Here is a 21,157-nt window from a genome sequence, read left to right on the forward strand (position 1 = left end):
CAGCGGGCCGGGCCGGCGCTGCTGGGAGGGTTCCGGGCTGCTGGAGCGGGAGCTGGAGTCAGAGTCCTGCCCCTGCCCCTGCAGGTCTGGAGGGGAAGGACGGGCTGCCGCCCCAGCCGCGCCCGGCCCACCCGCTCCCTCCGGCTCGTCCATGTCGGGAGGGCTCTGCTTGGGGGTGTCGGGCAGAGGGAAGGAGAGCTCCGGGGGCGGAGAGGGGGGCGGGGTGGGCTGGCGTAGCTGCATGGGGGGGGGCTGGTGTACCACCTGCTGCTGCTGCTGGGGGGGGATGTGCTGCGGGGGCTGGAGCTTGCGTCGGGATCTCTCGCGACCTGCAGCCGCCACCGGTACGCTGGGGGAAGGCTGCTGGGGCTGGGGGTGCGGGGGAGCCGCCTGTCCGCCTCTCCGCGCCGCGGGAGCCCCGGCGGCGGGTCCCCACTCGTCCTCGTCCTCCTCGCTGTCGTCTTCGTCGTCATCTTCGTCATCATCGTCGTCACTCTCTTCCTGACGGGCTGCTGCTCCTCCTCGGGCGGAGCGGCTTAGGTGCAACACGGAGTGTTGGGCGGAGTGGGCGGGTGGTTCCGCCGGGGCCGTTCCTCCTTCCCTCTCTTGGGTACGTTGGGGCATGGAGGGGGGCAGGCCGCCCTGGCGCTCGGGCTCCCCGAGGACGCGCACGGACAGGGAGGCCACCGCGCGGGGGGGAGAGGGGGTGGCGGGCTCCTCGTTGCCCCCCTGGTGGTGGAGGGTGGCGGGCCACTGGATCCGGCCGCCTCCGGGACCGCCGTCGGGGGACTCCTGGGGGACAGAACCCCCTGAGCCGCCGAAGTCTGGCCGACTCCGAGCAATCATCCCCTGGCCCATCAGCGGTCCTCCTCCTCCTCCTCCTCCTCCTCCTCCTCCCTCCTCCTCGGCCCTGGTCAGTGGGGGTTGGGAGGGCATGGGGCGATGCTGAGGAGGTGGAGGAGGTGAAGGGGGAGAATGTTATGCTGTAATGACACATGAAATCTCCCCGACTCTATTCATTAGTTAAATCGTTAATAAAACAATCTTATCCCATTCGACAAACCTACTGCACAATAAATCAACAGTAATACATACAATTTTCTTTTACTATTCCTTTAGAGTAAAATGATCACAATAGGAAAATATTAACTCCTTAAGTCCATTCTTAGTGGTTCTCCTCAGCGCACACTGTACACACAGCGTGAGAAGGCGAGCTTAACTCACCTGCAACCCTGGGAGACAAACTGTCTGCCTGGTGCATCGGTATTAGCATGGCAAGCTCATCATCGGAGAGGATACTCAAATTGGAGATAATATTTATCCCATTCGACAAAAAAATAAATATATAACATATAATAAAATATATATAATATATAACCATGACTCATGACTATCAAGATCTAGTGGGTTAACGTTCAAGAGAATATTAACCTACACCTTTGAGGAACGTGTTCAGCTCGTTGGCATTCACTTTTGTGTGTGTGTGTGTGTGTGTGTGTGTGTATGCTCATTGAAGTTTCTGCTTTTGTGTGTGTGTGTGTGTGTGTGTGTGTGTATGGGGCGGCTGGTGGCGCAGGAGGTAGAGGAGCCGGTGTCTAATGATCGCAAGGTTGGCAGATGGGTGGTTCGAGCCCCGGCTGGCCACATGTCGAAGTGTCCTTGGGCAAGACACTGAACCCCAAATTGCTCCCAATGAGCGGGCCAGCGCCTTGCATGGTAGCTTGCCGCCATTGGTGTGTGAGTGTGTGTGTGAATGGGTGAATGAGAGAGAGGCCGTTGTAAAGCGATTTGGATAAAGGCATAGCTATATAAGTGCAGTCCATTTACCATTTATGTATGCATATGTTGTGTATCTGTGTGTTTGTGTGTGTGTGTGTGTATGCATATGTTGGGGTTACTAACCATGTCAGGGTGGTAGGAAGCGCTGTCGTTGCCCTCCGGGTGGTCCTCCTCCTCTGGGCCTGCCGGGCTGTCTGTCTCAGGGAGAGAGGGCAGAAGAAGAGAGGACAGAGGGAGAGGGGACAAGGGAGGAGAGGAGACAGAAGAAGAGGAGGGGACAGAGGAAGAAAGGACAGGAGAAGAGAGGACAGAAGAAGAGGGGACAGAAGAATAGAGGACAGAAGAATAGAGGACAGAAGAGAGGACAGAAGGAGAGGGGACAGGAGGAGAGAGGACAGGAGGAGAGGGGACAGAAGAAGGAGGGGACAGGGGTTAGCCAGAAGACGCCATGCCGTACACTCCTTTTACTCTGTAACAAAGGCAGCTTCTGCCCGTCGTGGGCAGGGTGACATTCTGCACTACACCTCAAATAGTAGAGGGTGTTTGAAAGATAGGGTGTTTGAAGACTGCAAAATCAGCAAACCTACTGCAAAATACATCAACAGTAATACATACAAAAATGTTTACTATTCCTTTAGAGTAAAATGTAGGATCACAATATAGGAAAATATTAAAATCCTGGTCCATTCTTAGTTGGATAAACTCTTAGTTAATAAACGCATTCTCACATTCTAGAAGTGGACTAGTAGTTCTGAAAGGTGATTGAACAACCTGTTACATATTTAACAATTCTCCTCAGTGCACACTGTACACACAGCGTGAGAAGGCGAGTTTAACTCACTTGCACCCTGGTGCATCAGTATTAGCATGGCAAGCTCTTCATCGGAGAGGATACTCAAATTGGAGATAATATATAAGTGAGTGTGTGTGTGTGTGTGAGTGAGAGAGAGAGAGAGAAGTGAGTGTGTGTGTGTGTGTGTGTGAGAGAGAGAGAAGTGAGTGTGTGTGTGTGTGTGTGTGAGAGAGAGAGAGAAGTGAGTGTGTGTGTGTGTGTGTGTGTGTGTGTGTGTGTGTGTGTGTGTGTGTGTGTGTGCGTGAGAGAGAGAGAGAGAAGTGAGTGTTAACTGGACACAGATTTGGGACCCCCGTTGTATATTCATGGGTTAAGCTATGGGCACTAAGCTATGGGGCCACTATCAAGTGCTGTCTGCACTAAACTATGTGTCCCCTATTCACATGCATGCAGTAACCGCACTAAGCTATAGAGGGCCATTAGTCCATTGTGCAGTCTGGAGTAGCAGACCGGAGGCATACACTTAAGCTGCCCTTGGTTTAGTGTGTCTACTTAGTACAATAGGCCAAATGGAAAATAGTCTCAAAATCTATGTATGTATTGGGTGTATTTGACTCCTAATGGTCCAGCAGACTGCCTGGATAATTGAAAATATCTAAATCATGCAATGACATATGAATGCCGTGAGTGTGTTGTCAGTAGGTATGGCTGACTGGATGTGTGTTGTCAGTAGGTATGGCTGACTGGATGTGTGTTGTCAGTAGGTAGGGCTGACTGGATGTGTGTTGTCAGTAGGTAAGGCTGACTGGATGTGTGTTGTCAGTAGGTAGGGCTGACTGGATGTGTGTTGTCAGTAGGTAGGTAGGGCTGACTGGATGTCTTTTCAGGTTACACCTTAACTGCTCCTCCTGAGACATCTTCTGCCCCTCAGCACTGCGTCTCCTAAAGACACCCGCTTTTCCCTCTACTGTGTCCCTAAAAACTTCTACTGCCCCCCTTGTACTGTTTCTCTGTTTCTCCAGTGTAATAATAAAAATAAAAAGTTTAGAAGGTGATAGAAGAAGGTTTTTCCTTCTATCAATGGCCCCCGGGCCTGAGCTGGATTACTCTTCCTGCTACGAACGGTGGACTCATGATTCACATGCTTAGTATTCAAATGTATTGATTGTAAGTCGCTTTGGAATTAAGCGTCTGCTAAACGCCAAAAATGTAAATGTAGAATGTCTCACCATCGGCCTCCGCAGCCTCCCGGGCCTCCCGCTCCAGCCTCTGCCGGAGGAGCTCTTGCTGCTTGGCCAGGTATTGCTTTATGAAGCTGTTCTGACTCATCTCTTCTCCAATCTGCAGAGGAGGTGGGAGCACAAACACAAAGGAACACAAATATGACACACAGTCGTGAGTTCAATTCAACAACCACAACACATTTCATTGTGACAGTTCGTGACGTTAGAATTATAAGGTTCTATCTCCATTTTTGTCAAAATTGAGTTTTTTTTTATTACATAATCTGATCCATTAGGTGTTTATTAATGCCTGTGTGGTGTTATTTTTTTAAATGTTGACATTTTTGAGTTAGTAATTCATAAAATACAAAGGTTCCATCTCACAAAACACAATGGAATGTAAAAACTTTGACGCTCAATATCTCTGAACTGCCCTAAACGGAGATAGAACCTTATAATTCTAAACGGAGATAGAACCTTATCATTCTAAACGGAGATAGAACCTTGTAATTCTAAGCTCACGAGTTCCTGCAATGCACACCATCCATCATTCTACCTGTTGCATCTACGTGTTGAAACTGTTGACAACGTACTGTATTTTATGTGATGATAATGTGTCAAAGTGTGACAATATATTCTTGGTATCCCCATCCCACCAAACGTAATTTCGAGTAAATTGAGCATTCCCAATGCCTCTTTTCTGAATACTATTTTTTAATACTATGTCAGCTGGTCTGTCTCCAGCATGTCGTGCATTAGTTGATTGGGTTCTTACCTGGGAGTTGGGCTGGAGCCCCATATGTGGAGTGGAGGTCCTCTGTAGGTTCTCCAACATCAGAGCCTGTAGAAACGACACAAATCATATGCCTGAAGTCAGCAGCGTATACATGAACAGAAACCAAAAAGTTATACGGTTTATTTACATTATTACTGTTATTCTCTAGTTCTCCTCAGCACACACAGACACTCAGGCCAGTGTGAGAAGGTGAGTTTAACTCACTTGCACACAGGACAGACACACATGTGTCTGCAAGGTACATCAGTATTAGCATGGCGGGATCGTCATTGGAGAGACACATAAAAGACTAAAATACACAAATCCATACACATTGCAGCAAAAACTGACTACAGTACCAACCTGAGACATAAAAACATGTTCCGAAGGAGAGAGAGAATGTAAACGCAATCAGCATTCTTGATCAGACTACAAACAGGCGTTCTCTCTGCAACTGGACTTGGCAGAGAAGCTCCATAGTGGACCACTGCCATGGTCATTGGATCAGATCCTCTCCTTCGAAGTGTCCTCTCTCTGTGTGTTGAGATCATCTTCTAATGTGAAGAGCAGACCCCGCTTTTATCCTCTAATAAGTAAGAGATGTGTACAAGCTGGGACCAGTTCATTGGTTAACTGTGTGGGAGGATGGGCCAATCAAAGCCTCGTTTGCTTGGTCATTGATTTGAGCATGGCCAGTTTCGATGGCTTATTCAAAGACAAGAGCTCCTTTGCATAAGTGCAAATCTTAGATGTGTGAGACTAGACATTTTCACACTCAAGAAATGGGCACAGCGTGGTGCAATAGATACCAATCAACTTCCAGTAGACGAGATCACTGCGGTTAGCAGTTATTAACAGTCTACTCACTGCGATTTGATTCAGACCTAACCTCTAGGCTAATGGAAATAAAATCAGGAGTAAAATGTATAAATCATGTGCAATCTGCTAAATACCCATTTCAGAGCAAAGGAGCCAAATAGTTTAACTACAGCAAGGCTATTAGCCAGCCCCCCTCCCCCCTTTTCCCAACAACTAGTCCTCCTGTCCACACGACCCCCGTGCCACCGTGCATGTTGTTTACCCTGCAAACTTACAACAGGAATACCCCCCCCAAAATACCTCATTCTATGCGCGCTCTTAGGTTACTTTGCATCGACCTCACCCGAATTGCATTGATTGATTGATTATACTTTATTGTCCCCGAGGGGAAACTTGTCTTGGGCATGGTACTTTCATGCTTCAAGTGCAACAGAGACGATACATACAACATACAGTAGACAAAGTAAACAACAGCACAGCAGCAAACATTGAGTCACATTGGCAGCAGTTTCCACCTGGACATGGCATCATTTGGTATAAATATATATTGCACACAACCCTTCAAGTGGTGTTTTCGAATATTGCACATGCATATATATTATTGCACATGCATTCTTTAGCCATGCATTGATATTGACATATTCTGACAGCTGCAAAAACGCCTGTTACTGTAATACTGTAACTACAGTACACATACCCAGCCACCACCTTGTCTCGAGACGTCTTAAGACACATTTGTCAAGACAAATAAATATAATAGGATAATTCATTATTATACTTGAATTATTCCAATTGGAACAAGATCACCTGACTGTCTTAAGACATTGATATTCAGTGTCTTCTTAAGACACCTCACTCAAGATGTTCTGTGTCTTCAAGACACAGAAAATATGGCTCTTTATGCTCCATGTCTTAAGTGAGTGCATGAGTCAGTGCATGTCTTCAGGTTAGGTCTTAAGACGACTAGACGGCGTGAGAGCGTGAGAACTGGTTGAAATGCGTGAGTCTCACGGTGATTGCGTGAGACTTGGCAGCCATGATTCACGGCCATGCACTGTACTGTAACTACAGTATATATCATGGCCATGCATGCATGCGCGCCCCCCATACCCCCTCCATACCCCCCCCTCCTCCACAGAGCGCGCGCCCGCGCATGCAACTCAAACACCCAGGAGGAGGAGATGTGCTCGAGCTAACCAGCTAGCAGCTCGCGACCCACAACACTCAGCTTAGCTCAGGCCTTCTGACTTGCTCGTGCAATGCAATGCAACACAGCACAACTTTGCATGAGTGATTTTCCAAGAATTATATCTGCAATTGACCATTTAGTTGGAGTATTAAGTATTGAGTTAACTTAACGTAGGCACATTGCATAAGTGTGGTTAAGTAGGAAGCTGTGCGTTCCCGCTGAACCACCGACATGAACACGGCCTCTAACCCCCCAGGCGAGCCTCTCTGCTGAACTTGACCAGCCTCTCTTTGGTAGAAACACCGAATACTGTGCCCAAACTCACCCCCTTCAGTCGCTTTATGAGTGCACTCTTTTGTCCGCTTTTAGGGAGGCGTCTTTGCTCCAAGGCGAGCTTCAAATCCGCGACGCGGAGTGAATGTAGAGGTTTACCATCCAGCGTTACATCCTCAAGTTCCGCCATTTTGCTCTCCGCTCTCAGCGCTCTGGCGTTCGGTTCTCCGACGCGGCGCTCGGGAGGGCTCGGGCATCTCCGGAGGGTGGAGGGGAGGGGGAGGGGGGTTCGGCTTTCACGGTTTGTCAACAGACACACAGGACAACTAGTTGCTCTGCCATAAACCTATAACGTTTATTTGGGGTCTAAATAAGCAGAATTAACATACAGGTGCAACTCCAAAAATTAGAATATCGTGCAAAAGTTCATTTATTTCAGTAATTCAACTTAAAGGGTTAAACTTAGATATTATATAGACTCATTACATGCAAAGCGAGATATATTTAAAGCCTTTATTTGTTATAAATTTGATGATTATGGCTTACAGCTTATGAAAACCCCAAATTAAATATCTCAGAAATGTTTAATATTACATGAAATCAATAAGAAAAGGTTTTTAAATACAGAAATGTCAGCCCTCTGAAAAGTATAATCATGCATATGTACAATGCAATGAGTCTATATAATATGTAAGTTTAACCCTTTAAGTTGAATTACTGAAATGAATGAACTTTTGCACGATATTCAATCTTTTTGAGTTGCACCTGTACTGAAATTGAGATAATTGCTTACTGTACGTAATGTTTTATCTAGTACAAGCCTATGTATTGTCTCTCAATGTGTCAATGCATGTACAATATATAATACACCGCAAGGACGGGTGGTCAGGGGAGGTATGCTCCAATTAAAAAATATATTAAAAAACAAGTAAAAATTGTTTATATGTATTACACTGTGTCAATGCTACAATCCCAGTAATGTTGTAAAGCACTCGTACAATATTGTTCAGACATGGAGGTCAAATAAAAAAAGATCAGAAAATCTCTTCACTAATGCATTTAGGGCAAATCCGTAGGGTTATTAGTATAGTCCGGTAGAAACGTGCATTAAGAAACTCAGACAAAACATGTAATCGAAAAAAAATATTTATGCATTTTTTGGAAGGGGGGGAGGGGGGGGGGGGGAAGTCATTTGACAAGCATCGGAGTAGTGTTCGACTTGTATACTGGGGAAACGACCCATGCCTCTTTTAGCCAAGGATTCCAACAAAATCACTTAGTGTAAAAAAAAAAAAGAAGAAAAAAAAAGAACAACAACAAAAAAAAACTGTCAAAAATACATTCTGGTACAAAAAAAACAACACAAAAACAATTATAGCTTAATCAAACTGTAACTGCTCATCTCCGTTGTACAATTTAATTCACGGTGTGGTGAAAACGTCCCTGGTTAAATATGTGCATATATAAAATATAAAGTAAAAGCAACTTAAAGCCATGCAGATCTTAAAGCAAAAATACGAAAATGATCAATAAATATGATGGTTATTTGACGATGATGCTTTTCTATATAAGGCCGACTGTCTGACTGGATATGGGCAGGCGTTTCTGCCGTAATACTTCTGCCCTCCACTAGGTGGCATTCAAAAGGCAAAACACACTGGTACCGTAGTTAGACCTCAGTATATTTTGGCACTGATCATCCATTTCTATTTCATCCTCATATCACCAACCCTACTACTGTTTCTGGAGCCGTTTGTGGGTTTATGGGTGGTCGAGATTAGGGTTGCAGACAGGAGGAGAGAGACATGGGGGGTGGTGTGTCTGTGCAGAGAGAGAGAGAGAGAGAGAGAGAGACAGGGTGCAGCCCGCCCGCCCGTATGACTGATGGCTCACTAGCTCTCTTTGTCAATAGAGAGTAAACACACACAAAGGGGCCATTATGTCTAGAACCTTCTACCTGCATAGAGGAGACAAAAACACACGCCTGGCTGCTATGACCAGTGTGTGTGTGTGTGTGTGTGTGAGAGAGTGTGTGTGTGTGAGAGTGTGTGTGTGTGTGTGTGTGTGGAAAATGCTTAGTGTCTTTATGGGAAATGGAAAAAGAAGCAGGTGAGAAAGTGGTGTGAGTGAAAGCGAGACAGGTGAAGACACGTACAGTAATCAGTAATCCCGGCAGACAGGTTCTTCCACTCAGAGTCTCTCACGGCCATGACCATGGGAAAGAACACAACACGTTGTCCCTCTTGCTCCACCACCGCAGGTCGCTCTCAAAAATGTCGCCGTGCTTACAAGAGCCACAGCACCTGTTCGTGAGCTTAGAATGATATGGTTCTATCTCCGTTTAGAATGATAAGGTTCTATCTCCGTTTAGAATGATAAGGTTCTATCTCCGTTTAGAATGATAAGGTTCTATCTCCGTTTAGAATGAGAAGGTTCTATCTCCGTTTAGAATGAGAAGGTTCTATCTCCGTTTAGAATGAGAAGGTTCTATCTCCGTTTAGGGCAGTTCAGAGATATTGAGCGTCAAAGTTTTTACATTCCATTATGTTCTGTGAGATGGAACCTTTGTATTTTATGAATTACTAACTCAAAAATGTCAACATTTTAAAAAGAACACCACACAGGCGTTCATAAACACCTAATGGATCAGATTATGTAAAAAAAAACTAAATTTTGACAAAAATGGAGATAGAACCTTATAATTCTAACGTCACGTGTTGTTGTAAAGACTCTACTCTCTCATACCCTTTTTATTACTGCTGACATGAGTTGTATGTGCTGGCCTGGTTGGTTGCACAGCCACCATCTTTTTGTGACCGTGCTGGATAGGTGATTCAATGTGAAAAGAATATATCAGAGAAATATCAGACCCAATCCAGTTGCAGTTCAAGTTGGCCTTTTTAGTGTGCAAAGCTCTTTGATCTATCATATCATCTCATCTCCTTCTTCCACCAGCTAATAAATCAGCAAGATTGCTTTCCTTCACAACCAGCCTCACAGAAAATGTCTACCGGACCGGTACTTCAAGGAGGGGTAAAGAGAATGTAGTTTCACGCTAACTTCAACAGGGATGTAGTGGTAAGAAAGAGAAAAGTGGGTAAACTCTATACATGGGTTGATATGAGGGGTGTTGTTGCATCAATATAAACGCTAACGCTAGTGTAGCCTAAAAAGTCTGGTCTTCAACGCAACACCAAAACCAAACACACACAGTAATACTTCCAATGTTCCAGACCCGCCAACATATTCACGTTCTCATTCGACTTCTCTGTCCGCTAATATCGTAATAACAATAATACCTTAAATAAGTTTTAAGGCCGACTTGCTATCTTTGTTTTTTGTTTTTTTTAGAAAAGGGGTGGAGAGTTGTTGTAATAAATAGAGATGAAATGATAAAGGAAAATAATGGTTATGTCAATCAAGAGAAAAATGTGGAAAGTGAACATCACTAGGCTCCATAACAGGGTGGTCCACACGGACAGTCAATAGTGTAATAAAGAGGGGCTCAAATACTACCCAACCAAACATCCACCAATAAGTTATCAGGACACACAAGACAAGTGTGCTTAGCACCAAAAGCACAAAGGTGAGTAGAAAAAGAAAGGCCATCCCAGGGTTCGACAGTAACACTTGCCCGCTTGCCTGGAGCAAGTAAAAAAAATCGCCGGGTTTGTTTGCGCGAGCCCGACGACGCTGCTGGATCCTGGATATGTTTACCTGTGTGCAGGAAGAACAACAGACGGCGCAGGTGCCAGACCAGACTAGACGATTGTGGAGTGAAGATATTATTAAAGCGTTATGCGCCTGTCGATCAACGACGCTTTAATAATATCTTCACTCCATGATCGTCTAGTCTGGTCTGGCACCTGCGCCGTCTGTTGTTTTTTCTGCACACAGGTAAACAGATCCAGGATCTAGCAGCGTCGTCGGGCTCGCGCAAACAAACTTGGCAAATGTTTTACTTGCTCCAGGCAAGCGGGCAAGCGTTACTGTCGAACCCTGCAACCAACCAACACACAAGGTACATACATACATACATGAACACAAACACACAGAATCTAGTTCAGTGACAATGAGGCACAGATCTCAAATCATCCCCACTGCAATTCAATGATTACACCGCTTTGCTTCAAACTTCAAACCATTCAATTAAACAATAACACATAAACAACTAAGGCAAATAGGGGGAAAATGTATGTAAACAAGTTTAGAGAAAAAGAGGAAATATTGTCAAGAGATTTCTGAAAGCCTCTGAAGGAGGCCAGAGAAGCCTGCTGCATGCTGGGATAGCTGGGCCACACGGTCCACCATTTCCTGTGTGGCAGAGACTGATGGGTAGTTCTGGGCTGCCCCCTTTGTCGCCACGACAACCGCCTTCAGGGCCTGACACAGCCTGCCCCCTGAAGTTGTGACCTGCAGGAAAAAGACGAGAGATTAGAATATGGACATGCCGCTAATAATGTTACCTACCACTGGCGGACTCAGGGGGGGCAGGGGGGGCGACCGCCCCTCCTGGTGCCCCCACAGTTGAAAAACGTCCGTCTTAAGTGCCCTTTTGAGTGTCAAAAATGCCCTTTTGAGTGGCGAAAATGAGAGGACTTGCCCTATTGGTGCCCCTCCAATGGTCTAAACTTGACCATGTGCACTGATGGGGTCCCATGTTGTGCAGTAGGTGCCCTTTTTTTCTTTTTCGCCCCCCCCTGCCCTTCAAACAGCCTGAGTCCGCCACTGTTACCTAACATTTATTTTCTGAACCTTACAGGGTTTATCGATCATATCAAACCCCGAGATTTAACCATAAAACCATGTGTGTATAAGTGTTTACCTTCGCCCTGAGGTCAGGAGATGTCAGCAGGCGGGAGAGCGTGTCCCCGATGAACACCAGCTTGTGCGCCGTCACGATCAGACTCTTCCCCCGGGACACGAAGACCCGCGGGGGCTGGTTCCCCTGAACACTGCTGAAGAGCACGTCGATGGAGTCCGCCAGGCAGGACAGATGGGCGAGACTCTGAGAGGAGTAGAAGGACAGCAACTCCGAGTCCTCCAGAGAGAGGGACACGGGCAGAGGGGAGGGACTCGACTGGAGAGACGGAGAGAGAAAATAGACAAGAGACAACAGACAGACAACACACACACAGTGAGATAAAGCCCGCGCTTGTTGTAAGGAGGAACCATCGTAGCTCATTCTCTGCAACTAACTCATTGTCTGATGCAGCCTCCATTGTCTATTATGTCAAAAGTCTTAGAATCACAGATGACCCTCTTGTTGTTGTGGCCCTGTGACGTAACTTAAGTCAACAGAAAGAGAGAGAGAGAGAGAGAGAGAGAGAGAGAGAGAGAGAGAGAGAGAGAGAGAGAGAGAGAGAGAGAGAGAAAACGCAGACTCAGGGAGAATGCAGACTCTGAGAGGAGAAAGAGAGACAGACACATGAGGTTTCGATTTAGCGAGGTTCCAGTCAGTTGGGTAAGCGGGCCGGGGCCAGTAACTCTCAGGCAGGTTCAGACTGGATGAAGAAGATGAAACACAAGCCGGTTTACTGTCAAGGTACATCAATGACTAACGATCAGTCAACACACGGAGGGAATCAATGACTAATCTGAGGACTTGTCTGTCTGTCTGTGTGTGTGTGTGTGTGTGTGTGTTTGTGTGTGTGTGTAAAACTAAGTATAATGTGAGAATGTGTGGGTGTGTGTGTGTATATGTATATGTATTTATTTTAGACCCTACAAGCTGAACAGAACTCATTATACCACCCAGGCGGAGAGAAACAGTGAGAATGATGTGTGTGTGTGTGTGTGTGTGTGTGTGTGTGTGTGGTGTGAGAATTAATGAATGAGTGTGTGGAGTGTATCGGGTCATTTTTTTACCCGTGGTTCTGTGTGGTGGACGGTCTGGCCTTGCCCGTTCTCCGTCTGGGCATCTGGTGAAGGCTCTGGCTTCAGGCCCTGGGGAGGGACGGACAGAAATACATAACGTTAGCTGCCAAAGAAAACCACTGAGGTTCAGAACAGATGCAGGCCGTCTCGGCCACTCGTGTAGCGACGGAGGAAAAAGCAAAAGTACATCATGTACAGTAGATAGTGACACAGAGGTAAGAGGACAGAGGAGGACAGTAAAGTATAGAGCCATGTCAACATGGAATACTTTGCCACTACTGCTAACTAAGAAACATCTGGTGGGGGCGCTTAGGTGGCGTAGCGGGTTAAGCGTTGACCATGTAACCGCAGGGTCCCCGGTTCGATTCCTATCCTGCATGTCATCCCTCCTCTCTCTCTCTCTCACCCATCCTTCCTGTCTAAATCTTCACTGTATCTATCAATAAAAATGAAAAATATGAATGGGACTGCCCCACTCAAAAAAAAAAAAGAAAAAAAAAAAGAAAGAAACATAGCTTCTCTCCTCCAGTCTGTAAGCCATTTTCTTTGGTTTCTGACAATGTTTTCATCTCTTTTACTCTAATGTAGTCGTATTTTCGGTGTGTTCATCTGTGTTAACTCCTAAACTGACAAACAAACAGAACTAGCTAGAAATGAGACAAGAAGCCCCAAGGAAGAAAAGACTGACCTGTAACTTCACGTATCCCACGCTGTCTCCGACCGGCAAGGGGGCCGGAATGGGTGTGAGGCTGATTCCTGCGTACTCGTTCCCGAGCTCTTCTTCTCCGTCGCTCTGATGCCCCACGGTGAGGGTCACAGAAGATGGGGCGGGGGGCAAAGGGAAAGCCGGCTGGGGGGTCGGGGGCAGGGGTCGCTCCTGAATCCAGCTCCCCTTGCGCGTCCCCATACCGCCGGCCGCTGCCGGCTTCCCGTCCGTCACAGGGAGGGCGGGCAAGGGCCTCCGGGACAGGGAGTCCTGGGACGGCAGGCGGGGCCGCACCTGCGTCTGGAAGAGGACGGCGGTGTCCTCCAGGGCCCGTTGGACCGACGCGAGCAGGGAGTCGGAGGGGGAGGCGTTGCCGCACGCCGACAAGGCCGGGAGGAGGTCCGAGAGGCGGACCCAGGCCTGCTGGAGGGGCAGAGGGGGGTCCCCCGCCGCGCTGCTGGCCTTCCAGACGGACAGGATCTCCGCCAACGAGGCGGCCAGGTCCCGCGAAGAGACCGGATAGGACAGGGAGCTCAGCGCGGTCTGGACCAGGCCGGAGAGCGAGGTCCTCCACTGGACGTCCCCCGAGCCGTTGCTGGAGATGGACAGGCGGCGGAGGGAGGAGCTGGAGGAGGAGGAGGAAGGGAGGGTGTCCAGGGTGAGAGCGGCGGGCATGTCGTAGATGCCGCAGGAATCGGGCTCGGAGGAATCGCCGCCGAACTGAGGTCCAAGGTCGCTGCTGTCGCCCCCCAGCGGAGCTCGTTTGCCCGGGCCGGGCACGGAGTAGACCTGGCCGTGTTCGGTCTCCTCCTCCGGGAAGATGGGGGTGATGAGGTCCCCCAGGGCCATGGGAAGGCCTGGGAGGGTGGGCACGCTGTAAACATCTTCCTCTTCCGCTTCATCCACGGAACCGCACGCCGAAACGTTGTACGTTTGCTGCTGTTGGAGGTCCGACGACACGTTTAGCGTTATGGTGGGAACGTCGTAGACCTGGGAGAGACAGAGACAGAGAGACAGAGAGAGAGACAGAGAGATGTCAACAGTCCTTTAAGGAAGCATTGTACTCTATACAATATATTGTGGGGCGGCTGTGGCGCAGGAGGTCGCCGCCTAATGATCACAAGGTTGGCAGATCGGCGGTTCGAGCCCCGGCTGGCCACATGTCGAAGTGTCCTTGGGCAAGACACTGAACCCCAAAATTGCTCCCAGTGAGCGGGCCAGCGCCTTGCATGGCAGCTTGCCGCCATTGGTGTGTGAATGTGTGTGTGAATGGGTGAATGAGAGGCCGTTGTAAAGCGCTTTGGAGCAGCAAAAAAAGCGCTATAAAAGTGCAGTCCATTTACCATTTACCATTCTATATTCCCGCAGACGCTAAAATGTTAAATAGACAAAATAACGCAATCATGGCCTTTCCTTACAGCACTGTGGGTCAATTACTCTGTGCATGCTAACATGCTTATGGCGTAGCATAAAATAGGTTTATATTAGTAAGTAAGTCAGTAAGTAAAGCTTTATTTATATAGCACCTTTCATATTTAGTGACATGAAATTAAATTAAAGCTGGGTGTATATCGCTTTTTTATACTTTTCTGAAAATGAAATGAAAATGAATCCATTATTAAACAATGATCAACTTTTGAACGGCTTTAGAAGTTATTGTTATAAACAAACTGCTGCTACTACCACTGTTATTACCTTTATGCCTTTATGTATTATCTCAATATGTAATGTCCTTTCTTTCTGTATGAATGCTATAATCCCAATAACTTTGTTGAGTGTGAGAATGTGGTGAATGTACAGGCGGGGGGAGACGGGGGAGGAGGTAGCAGTTACATGACAACTGCAGACAGATGGGGTGTGACAGGGAGAAAATAGCAGCAGAAGTCACAGTCAGACTCGACAGACAGGGTTGCAGACAGACAGGGAAACAGGTGTGGCCCTGTCTTAAAGGAGTGGCAGACAGAGAGAGAGAGAGTAGGGGGGGGGGGGGGCGAGGGGGAACAGGTGAAGGAATGTCCTGAATAAAGTGGGAGAGAGGGAGAGAGAGAGAGAGAGAGAGGGGAAGAGAGAGAGAGAGAGAGAGAGGGGGAGAGAGAGAGAGAGAGAGAGAGGGGGAGAGAGAGAGAGGGAGAGAGAGAGTGAGAGAGAGAGGGGGAGAGAGAGAGGGAGAGAGGGAGGGGGAGAGAGAGAGAAAACAATGATATTCCACAGAAGATCCTCACCTCTGACTCTTGGTCAGCCTGAGGGGCGAGAGCACGCGGGGTGTTATAGATGTTTTCCTCCTCGTCACAGAGGACTGCTGAAGGGGCTGTGCGCTGCCACCGACTGGTGGGAGGAGTATCATACACCTACCAAACAACCCCAAGCAACAATATTAACATTTCTCTTGGAAAAAAGCACAAGACCACAATGTCATATAGATATAGAGACATAACCTGGGGATGAGGGTGATGAGAGAGACAGAAAGACAGAAATGGCTGTTCAGAGAGAAGAGAGTGGCGAGTCTGGCGACTAGTTCTACTTCAGTTCCCCTCCCACCTGATCATCTTCGTCATGGGGATCCTCGTTCTCTCTGTTCTCCCCCGTCTGACGCTGCGCCGTCTGTCCGTTGTGGAGCTTCTTCTCCTCTTTCGTCCTCTCCTCCTTGGCCTGGGCGACCCCCCCCCTCTGTCTCTCCTCCTGCTGCTGGGGGGCTCCGGGAGCTCCCGAATGGGGAGAAGAAGAGACTCCGGTGGACGGGGAGGGGACGGACTGCTGCTGCTGCACGTCTTTTCTGGTCACGCCCCTTACCGGAGGCGCTGGCGGAGGGGGTTTGCGGGCAAAGCTTGGGGACCCTGCTGCCGGCACCCCCCTGCTCTGGCCCGCTCTAGCCAGGAGAGGAGACCCCCTGTGAGAGGAGGCGGGGGTCAGCTTCCCCCGGGTAACGGGCGGGGTGGAAGGGATGGAAAGGACCCCCTTTGGCTGAGGTCTGGGGGACCCCCCCCCCTGAGCAGGGGAGGGGGAGGGGGCCTGTTGTTTGTGTGAACCCAGAGCCGCCGAAAACCCCAAAACAGTTTCGTGGTTATCGTTTTGGGGAAGAATCCTGTGAAGAAGCCCTGCCCCCACTGCGGTGGGGGTCTGGTACATCCCTAGAGTCTCCTGCTGTGCTGGCGCCGGTTTAGACTGAGGAGTGAGGAGGAGGAGGGGGGTTCTGTTTGCCAGCGAGGGGCTGCCGCAGCTGCCCTGGGACCCTGGGCCCACGTCGTGAACCCTGGCGCCGGCGGCAGGTGTGGCCGGGTTCGAAACACCGACACCGGCCGCACCTCCGGTCGGAGTCTGATAGACGTCCTCGCTGGGCATCACCATGCCCCTGGGAACCAGGTAACAGTCCTCCATGTGGCCCGCTGCTGCCGCCACCGTGTCCCTGGGGACCAGGTAGGTGTCCTCAAGCCCCCCCTCCGCTGCCCTGGGCACACCGCTGGGGGCGAGGTAAACCGACTCGGCGCCCCCGAGACCCCCGGGTGTTCTATGATGCTGGGTTAGGGTAACCAGAGGGGTTAGGGGGGTCGTAGGGGTCTGGTAGAGGGTCCCTGCCCCTGCGTCCGTCCCCCTCCCCCTGAGAGAGGGAGAGCGGGGGCGGCCCGCCACACCCACGGCGTCCCCCCAATCGGGCCTGGGGCGCGTGCCGGAGCTGGAGCGGGAGCGCGGGCGCCCTCCCTCCGCCCGACGGAGCTCCCCCGGCCTGGACACAGACACCGCAGACACCGCCGCCCCCCCCCCTGGGCTTTGGTACAAGGCCATGGCGTCCCCCCCCAGGCTGGGCGGGGTACGGTAGACCCCGTCCATGTCCTCCGTGGACACGGCCGTGCGGGCCAGCGGGCCGGGTGGGGAGAGGTACACGGACTCCTCGCCGACACCGGGGGCTCGGCGGGGGTCCGTTCCGTTCGGGGCGGGGGAAGCGGCGGTCTGTAGTAGGCGCAGGCGGTTGGCGGGGGCGATGCCCTGTCTGCCGTGCAGGGAGCAGAGCCACCAGCCCGGCCCGCCTCCGTGCTCCGGCTCCAGAACCATCAGGATGTCCCCCTTACGGAAGGCCAGCTCCTCCGGGCTCTCTGCCGCGTTGTCGAACAGGGCCTTCGCCAGGACCGTCTGAGAAACAGCCAGGGGAGGGGAAATAATACATGACACATACTGTAACTAAACACCTATACAGAGACTGAACAACAACAACCCCAAATCACACTGGTAAGCAGTAAACCGAGCAGGCGAGTCCGAGCACACATCCCGAGCCACAATACAACTACAACACACAGACAGACAACGTACATTGACTTGATGCCCAGTCAGAGAATAGCTGATTGTTAATGATGCCGGGAGAGAGAGATGAGGCCGGGGGAGGGAACCAAGCCAAAAGAACCAGTGGTGCCTGTTTCTCTCTCTCTGTGTGTGTGTGTGTGTGCGTGTGTGTGTGTGTGTGTGTCTGTGTGTGTGTGTGTGTGTGTCTGTGTGCGTGTGTGTAAGAACAGCTCAGTAGTAAACAACAGAGTGCACATACATCATTAAGTGAGTGAATGTGGACGACCACAACATGAGCAGCAGAATCACTGCATGCTCAATTGATAACAGTGGCATACAATAGAAATAGAGAGAGAGAGAGAGAGAGAGAGAGAGAGAGAGAGAGAGAGAGTAAATCAGGAAGAGAGGGAGAGACAGTGAGAGGAGGTCAATGATTAAAAAGGACAAGAGGCGAGTCAATGGTAATGAGTGAGAAGAAAGAGAGGGAGGGGGGGAGGGGAGCACATCTGTCCCTAGTTTGAGATCTAATTGCCATCCCCTCTGTCCTCCTCCAGCTCTCTCCTTTTCACAACCAAACCCCCTGGGGACAGACAGGCCTGACACAGTTCAGTCACGCTGAACCGAGAGTTCCATTCTAACCTCGGTAACCGGCAACCGGGTCATGTTCAATAGGGCGAATAAGAAGGAAACGTTTTTGAAATTGATGGGAATGTTCTATGGAATTGTCCCAATTAGAGCACATTATTTTTTGGCGTCCTACTTTTGGAGCCTGACTTGACTGAACACAACCATGAGAAGAATGATGGGAGCGTGTGTGGGGGTGTGTGTTTCAAAAGGGGGAAATAAATGTTCAGAAATTGTTGCAGCTTAGAAAGGTAAGCCTATAAAACGAAGGGCTGACATCAACAAAAAAATAAACCACTGACTTTTCTACAGCAAAACTTGTATTGGATCACAGGGGCCCCTTTCAATGGCCTTAACCGAATTACAAGTACCGGTACACAGATTAGTATACTTACTGAAAGGGCCATCTTCTCTCTCTGCCTCAAACGAGACGCACTTGAGCTCCTGTGGCGATGTGGGTCAGGCTCAGGGGCGGTCAAGGTCCTCCATCTAAATCCAATGGGCACTCAGCTGTGTCCGAACCATCCGTGTACATGTGTTTAAGAACGACATCACCGGCCTGCAGTCCTGATCTAGCAAAAAGAATGATGAGGTATTGTTAGTACCACTTCAACAACAACAACAACAACAACATCAACAACAACATCAACAACAACATCAACAACAACAAAACATAACATAAATAGGTATATCAGACAAATAATTGTTGATAAAGTACACGTTAGTATAACTTTATCAACAACTTAACACAAATATGCATAATACTAGGCCTAATACTACACATAATGTGGCTTACAACAGCAATAAAATCTATCTAACTACCTATGCACAGCACACACACACTGTAAATCTGTGGCCACTATGTCCCCCTTTGACAGTCTCACATGATATGATGTTTTAGATCTAATTCCTAGGAGTGCACTGATCTCAACTGTACCAAACCGAGGCAGCCTAAATAAGTTGAGTTTGTTAAATGGTTGTAATGTAATGTGACTGAGTCAAATCCATTTTTAGAAGCTGTCAGTCTTAAATGCTGGAATATAATGGAACGTTTCAGTTCAGGGGATAACATTGTTAAACAATCAAGTTTCCAAGTTAACAAGTGAATTATATCTCTATCATAATTGTATCTTCAGATCAGACTTAAAAGAAAAATAGAAAATAGATTTAAACACTAGAACCAGGTTTTATAGCGACAACTATGGGTCGTTCCTCTCGTCCCATGGATTCCCTGGATCCGCCACATCGAAAAGAGACGCGATCAGCTTATATTAACCACATATATCATAATAAAATCATCTGTTCTTATAATACTCGAACCTAACTTTGCCACTAAAGGGAAACACATTCGATTAGTACGGTTATAAAATAAATGCCCCCCAAAAAACCAAACCTGGCTGGTTTACCAAACCGTAATGCACAAAACAAAAGAGAGAATCATGAAATCAAATTCGCTATAATAATCCAGCATGTTTTTCCCCTGTGTTAGTTCCAGACAGTCGCCAGCTACATACAAGACGATCAGAGGAATATTCTGAGTGTAACCTTCTTACCTTTGACCAAATTGCATTTCATGCTCCAGAGCAGAGAAAGACATGGACACACATCCAACACTAGTCCAGTGATTCAGACGGAGGCTGATGCGCCATGGCCGACTGCTGTTCCCCCGATCAGCCCTCCTCCCTCCTCTCTTCTCTGGGACCTCCTCCTCTGTCTCTGATCACTGATCTCACAACAGCAGACCCGGTGTAAGCAGTGGCCGGAAGGATACACGAATGCACGAATGCATGAATGCATGCATGAATGCATGAATGAATGAATGAATGAATGCATAAATGAATTAATGCATGAATGAATGAATGCATGAATGAATGCATGCATGAATGAATGAATGCATGAATGAATGCATGAAGGAATGAATGAAGGAATGAATGAATGAATGGTCTTTATTGTCATTAATACAGTACAGCTACTAGATTGTAAGTGCAATATTGAAATACAACTGTGAACATTTCAAACCTGCAAACTGCGACACTTTAAATGAATGTGCAATAATACTATGTGCAATATGACAACCCTTAAGTGTACATAAGGTTCAGAGATAGGAAATGTTAGGATATTGATAGCATAGCATAGAGTACAGCACAGTGTTTTATTTTATAGTATAGTAGTATAGTATAGTAGATAGTGTACATAGCCTTTATTTATGTAAACCAGCTCTTTTCCCTTCTTGTTTTTAGTCTTTTTTCCTAGCACCAGGGGAGCCCCCCCTCCTAAATGTCGTTGTATGGTATCTGTACTGTATTAATGTCAATAAAGACCATTCATTCATTCATTCATTAATACAGTACAGGTACCGTACAACGACATTTAGGAGGGGGGGCTCCCCTGGTGCTTGGAAAAAAGACTAAAAACAAGAGAGCCAAGGGTAAAACAAAAAAGAGAAAAGAGCTGGTTGACAAAAAAAAAATAAAGGCTATGTATGTACACTATCTACTATACAATAAAACAAAATAATACAATCCTCCTCTGTCTCTGTGTCCTTCACTGATCTCCACACAGCAGACCAGGGGTATTCCATCAACGTTGCTAAAGGAAAATCCTGGCTTATTTTTGATAACTCTCGCGAGACTTATCAGAATATGCCTGGATATTTTTAAGAACTCTCGCGAGACTTGTCAGACTAAACCTGGATTTTCCTTTAGCGATGTTGATGGAATACCCCCCGGCGACCGGAAGGATACACGGAACGCTGTCAGTCTAAAATGCTGGAATATAATGGAACGTTTCAGTTAGGGGATAACATTGTTAAACAATCAGTTTCCCC

General features: G+C 48.1%; 2 protein-coding genes across 2 annotated transcripts in view; both read right to left on the reverse strand.

The window, feature by feature from the left end:
- The window catches only part of acin1b (apoptotic chromatin condensation inducer 1b), a gene marked incomplete at both ends in the record, with an annotated part of 30,408 nt that extends 23,367 nt beyond the window's left edge, over positions 1-7,041 (reverse strand). The window contains 5 exons of the mRNA XM_080547731.1: positions 1-945; positions 1,903-1,973; positions 3,802-3,913; positions 4,571-4,636; positions 6,904-7,041. The exon at positions 1-945 is cut by the window's left edge and continues 1,338 nt beyond it. Of these exons, the coding sequence (XP_080403857.1) occupies positions 1-945; positions 1,903-1,973; positions 3,802-3,913; positions 4,571-4,636; positions 6,904-7,041 (1,332 nt within the window). The remainder of the gene's footprint in view (positions 946-1,902; positions 1,974-3,801; positions 3,914-4,570; positions 4,637-6,903) is intronic.
- Positions 7,042-10,728: 3,687 nt separating this feature from the next.
- efs (embryonal Fyn-associated substrate) lies at positions 10,729-19,917 on the reverse strand. The gene is made up of 8 exons (XM_080547732.1): positions 19,884-19,917; positions 18,726-18,902; positions 15,973-17,559; positions 15,657-15,782; positions 13,417-14,424; positions 12,720-12,797; positions 11,677-11,931; positions 10,729-11,264 (listed from the first exon to the last, which is right to left on the reverse strand). Exons 2-8 carry the CDS (start codon positions 18,735-18,737, stop codon positions 11,082-11,084), a joined length of 3,249 nt encoding a protein of 1,082 aa, XP_080403858.1. The 5' UTR covers positions 18,738-18,902; positions 19,884-19,917; the 3' UTR covers positions 10,729-11,081.
- Positions 19,918-21,157: the final 1,240 nt, after the last annotated feature.

This window comes from Nansenia antarctica, assembly GCF_963989245.1.
Source record: "Nansenia antarctica genome assembly, chromosome: 17".
Classification (NCBI taxonomy): Eukaryota; Metazoa; Chordata; class Actinopteri; order Argentiniformes; family Microstomatidae; genus Nansenia; species Nansenia antarctica.

Excerpts from the sequence above, each read along its gene's own strand:
- efs (XM_080547732.1), bottom strand. Across the intron at positions 12,798-13,416 it reads TGGGATACGTGAAGTTACAG|GGCCTGAAGCCAGAGCCTTC; the intron begins GTCAGTCTTTTC and ends GTCCCTCCCCAG. Across the intron at positions 11,932-12,719 it reads TCCACCACACAGAACCACGG|TCGAGTCCCTCCCCTCTGCC; the intron begins GTAAAAAAATGA and ends CCGTCTCTCCAG.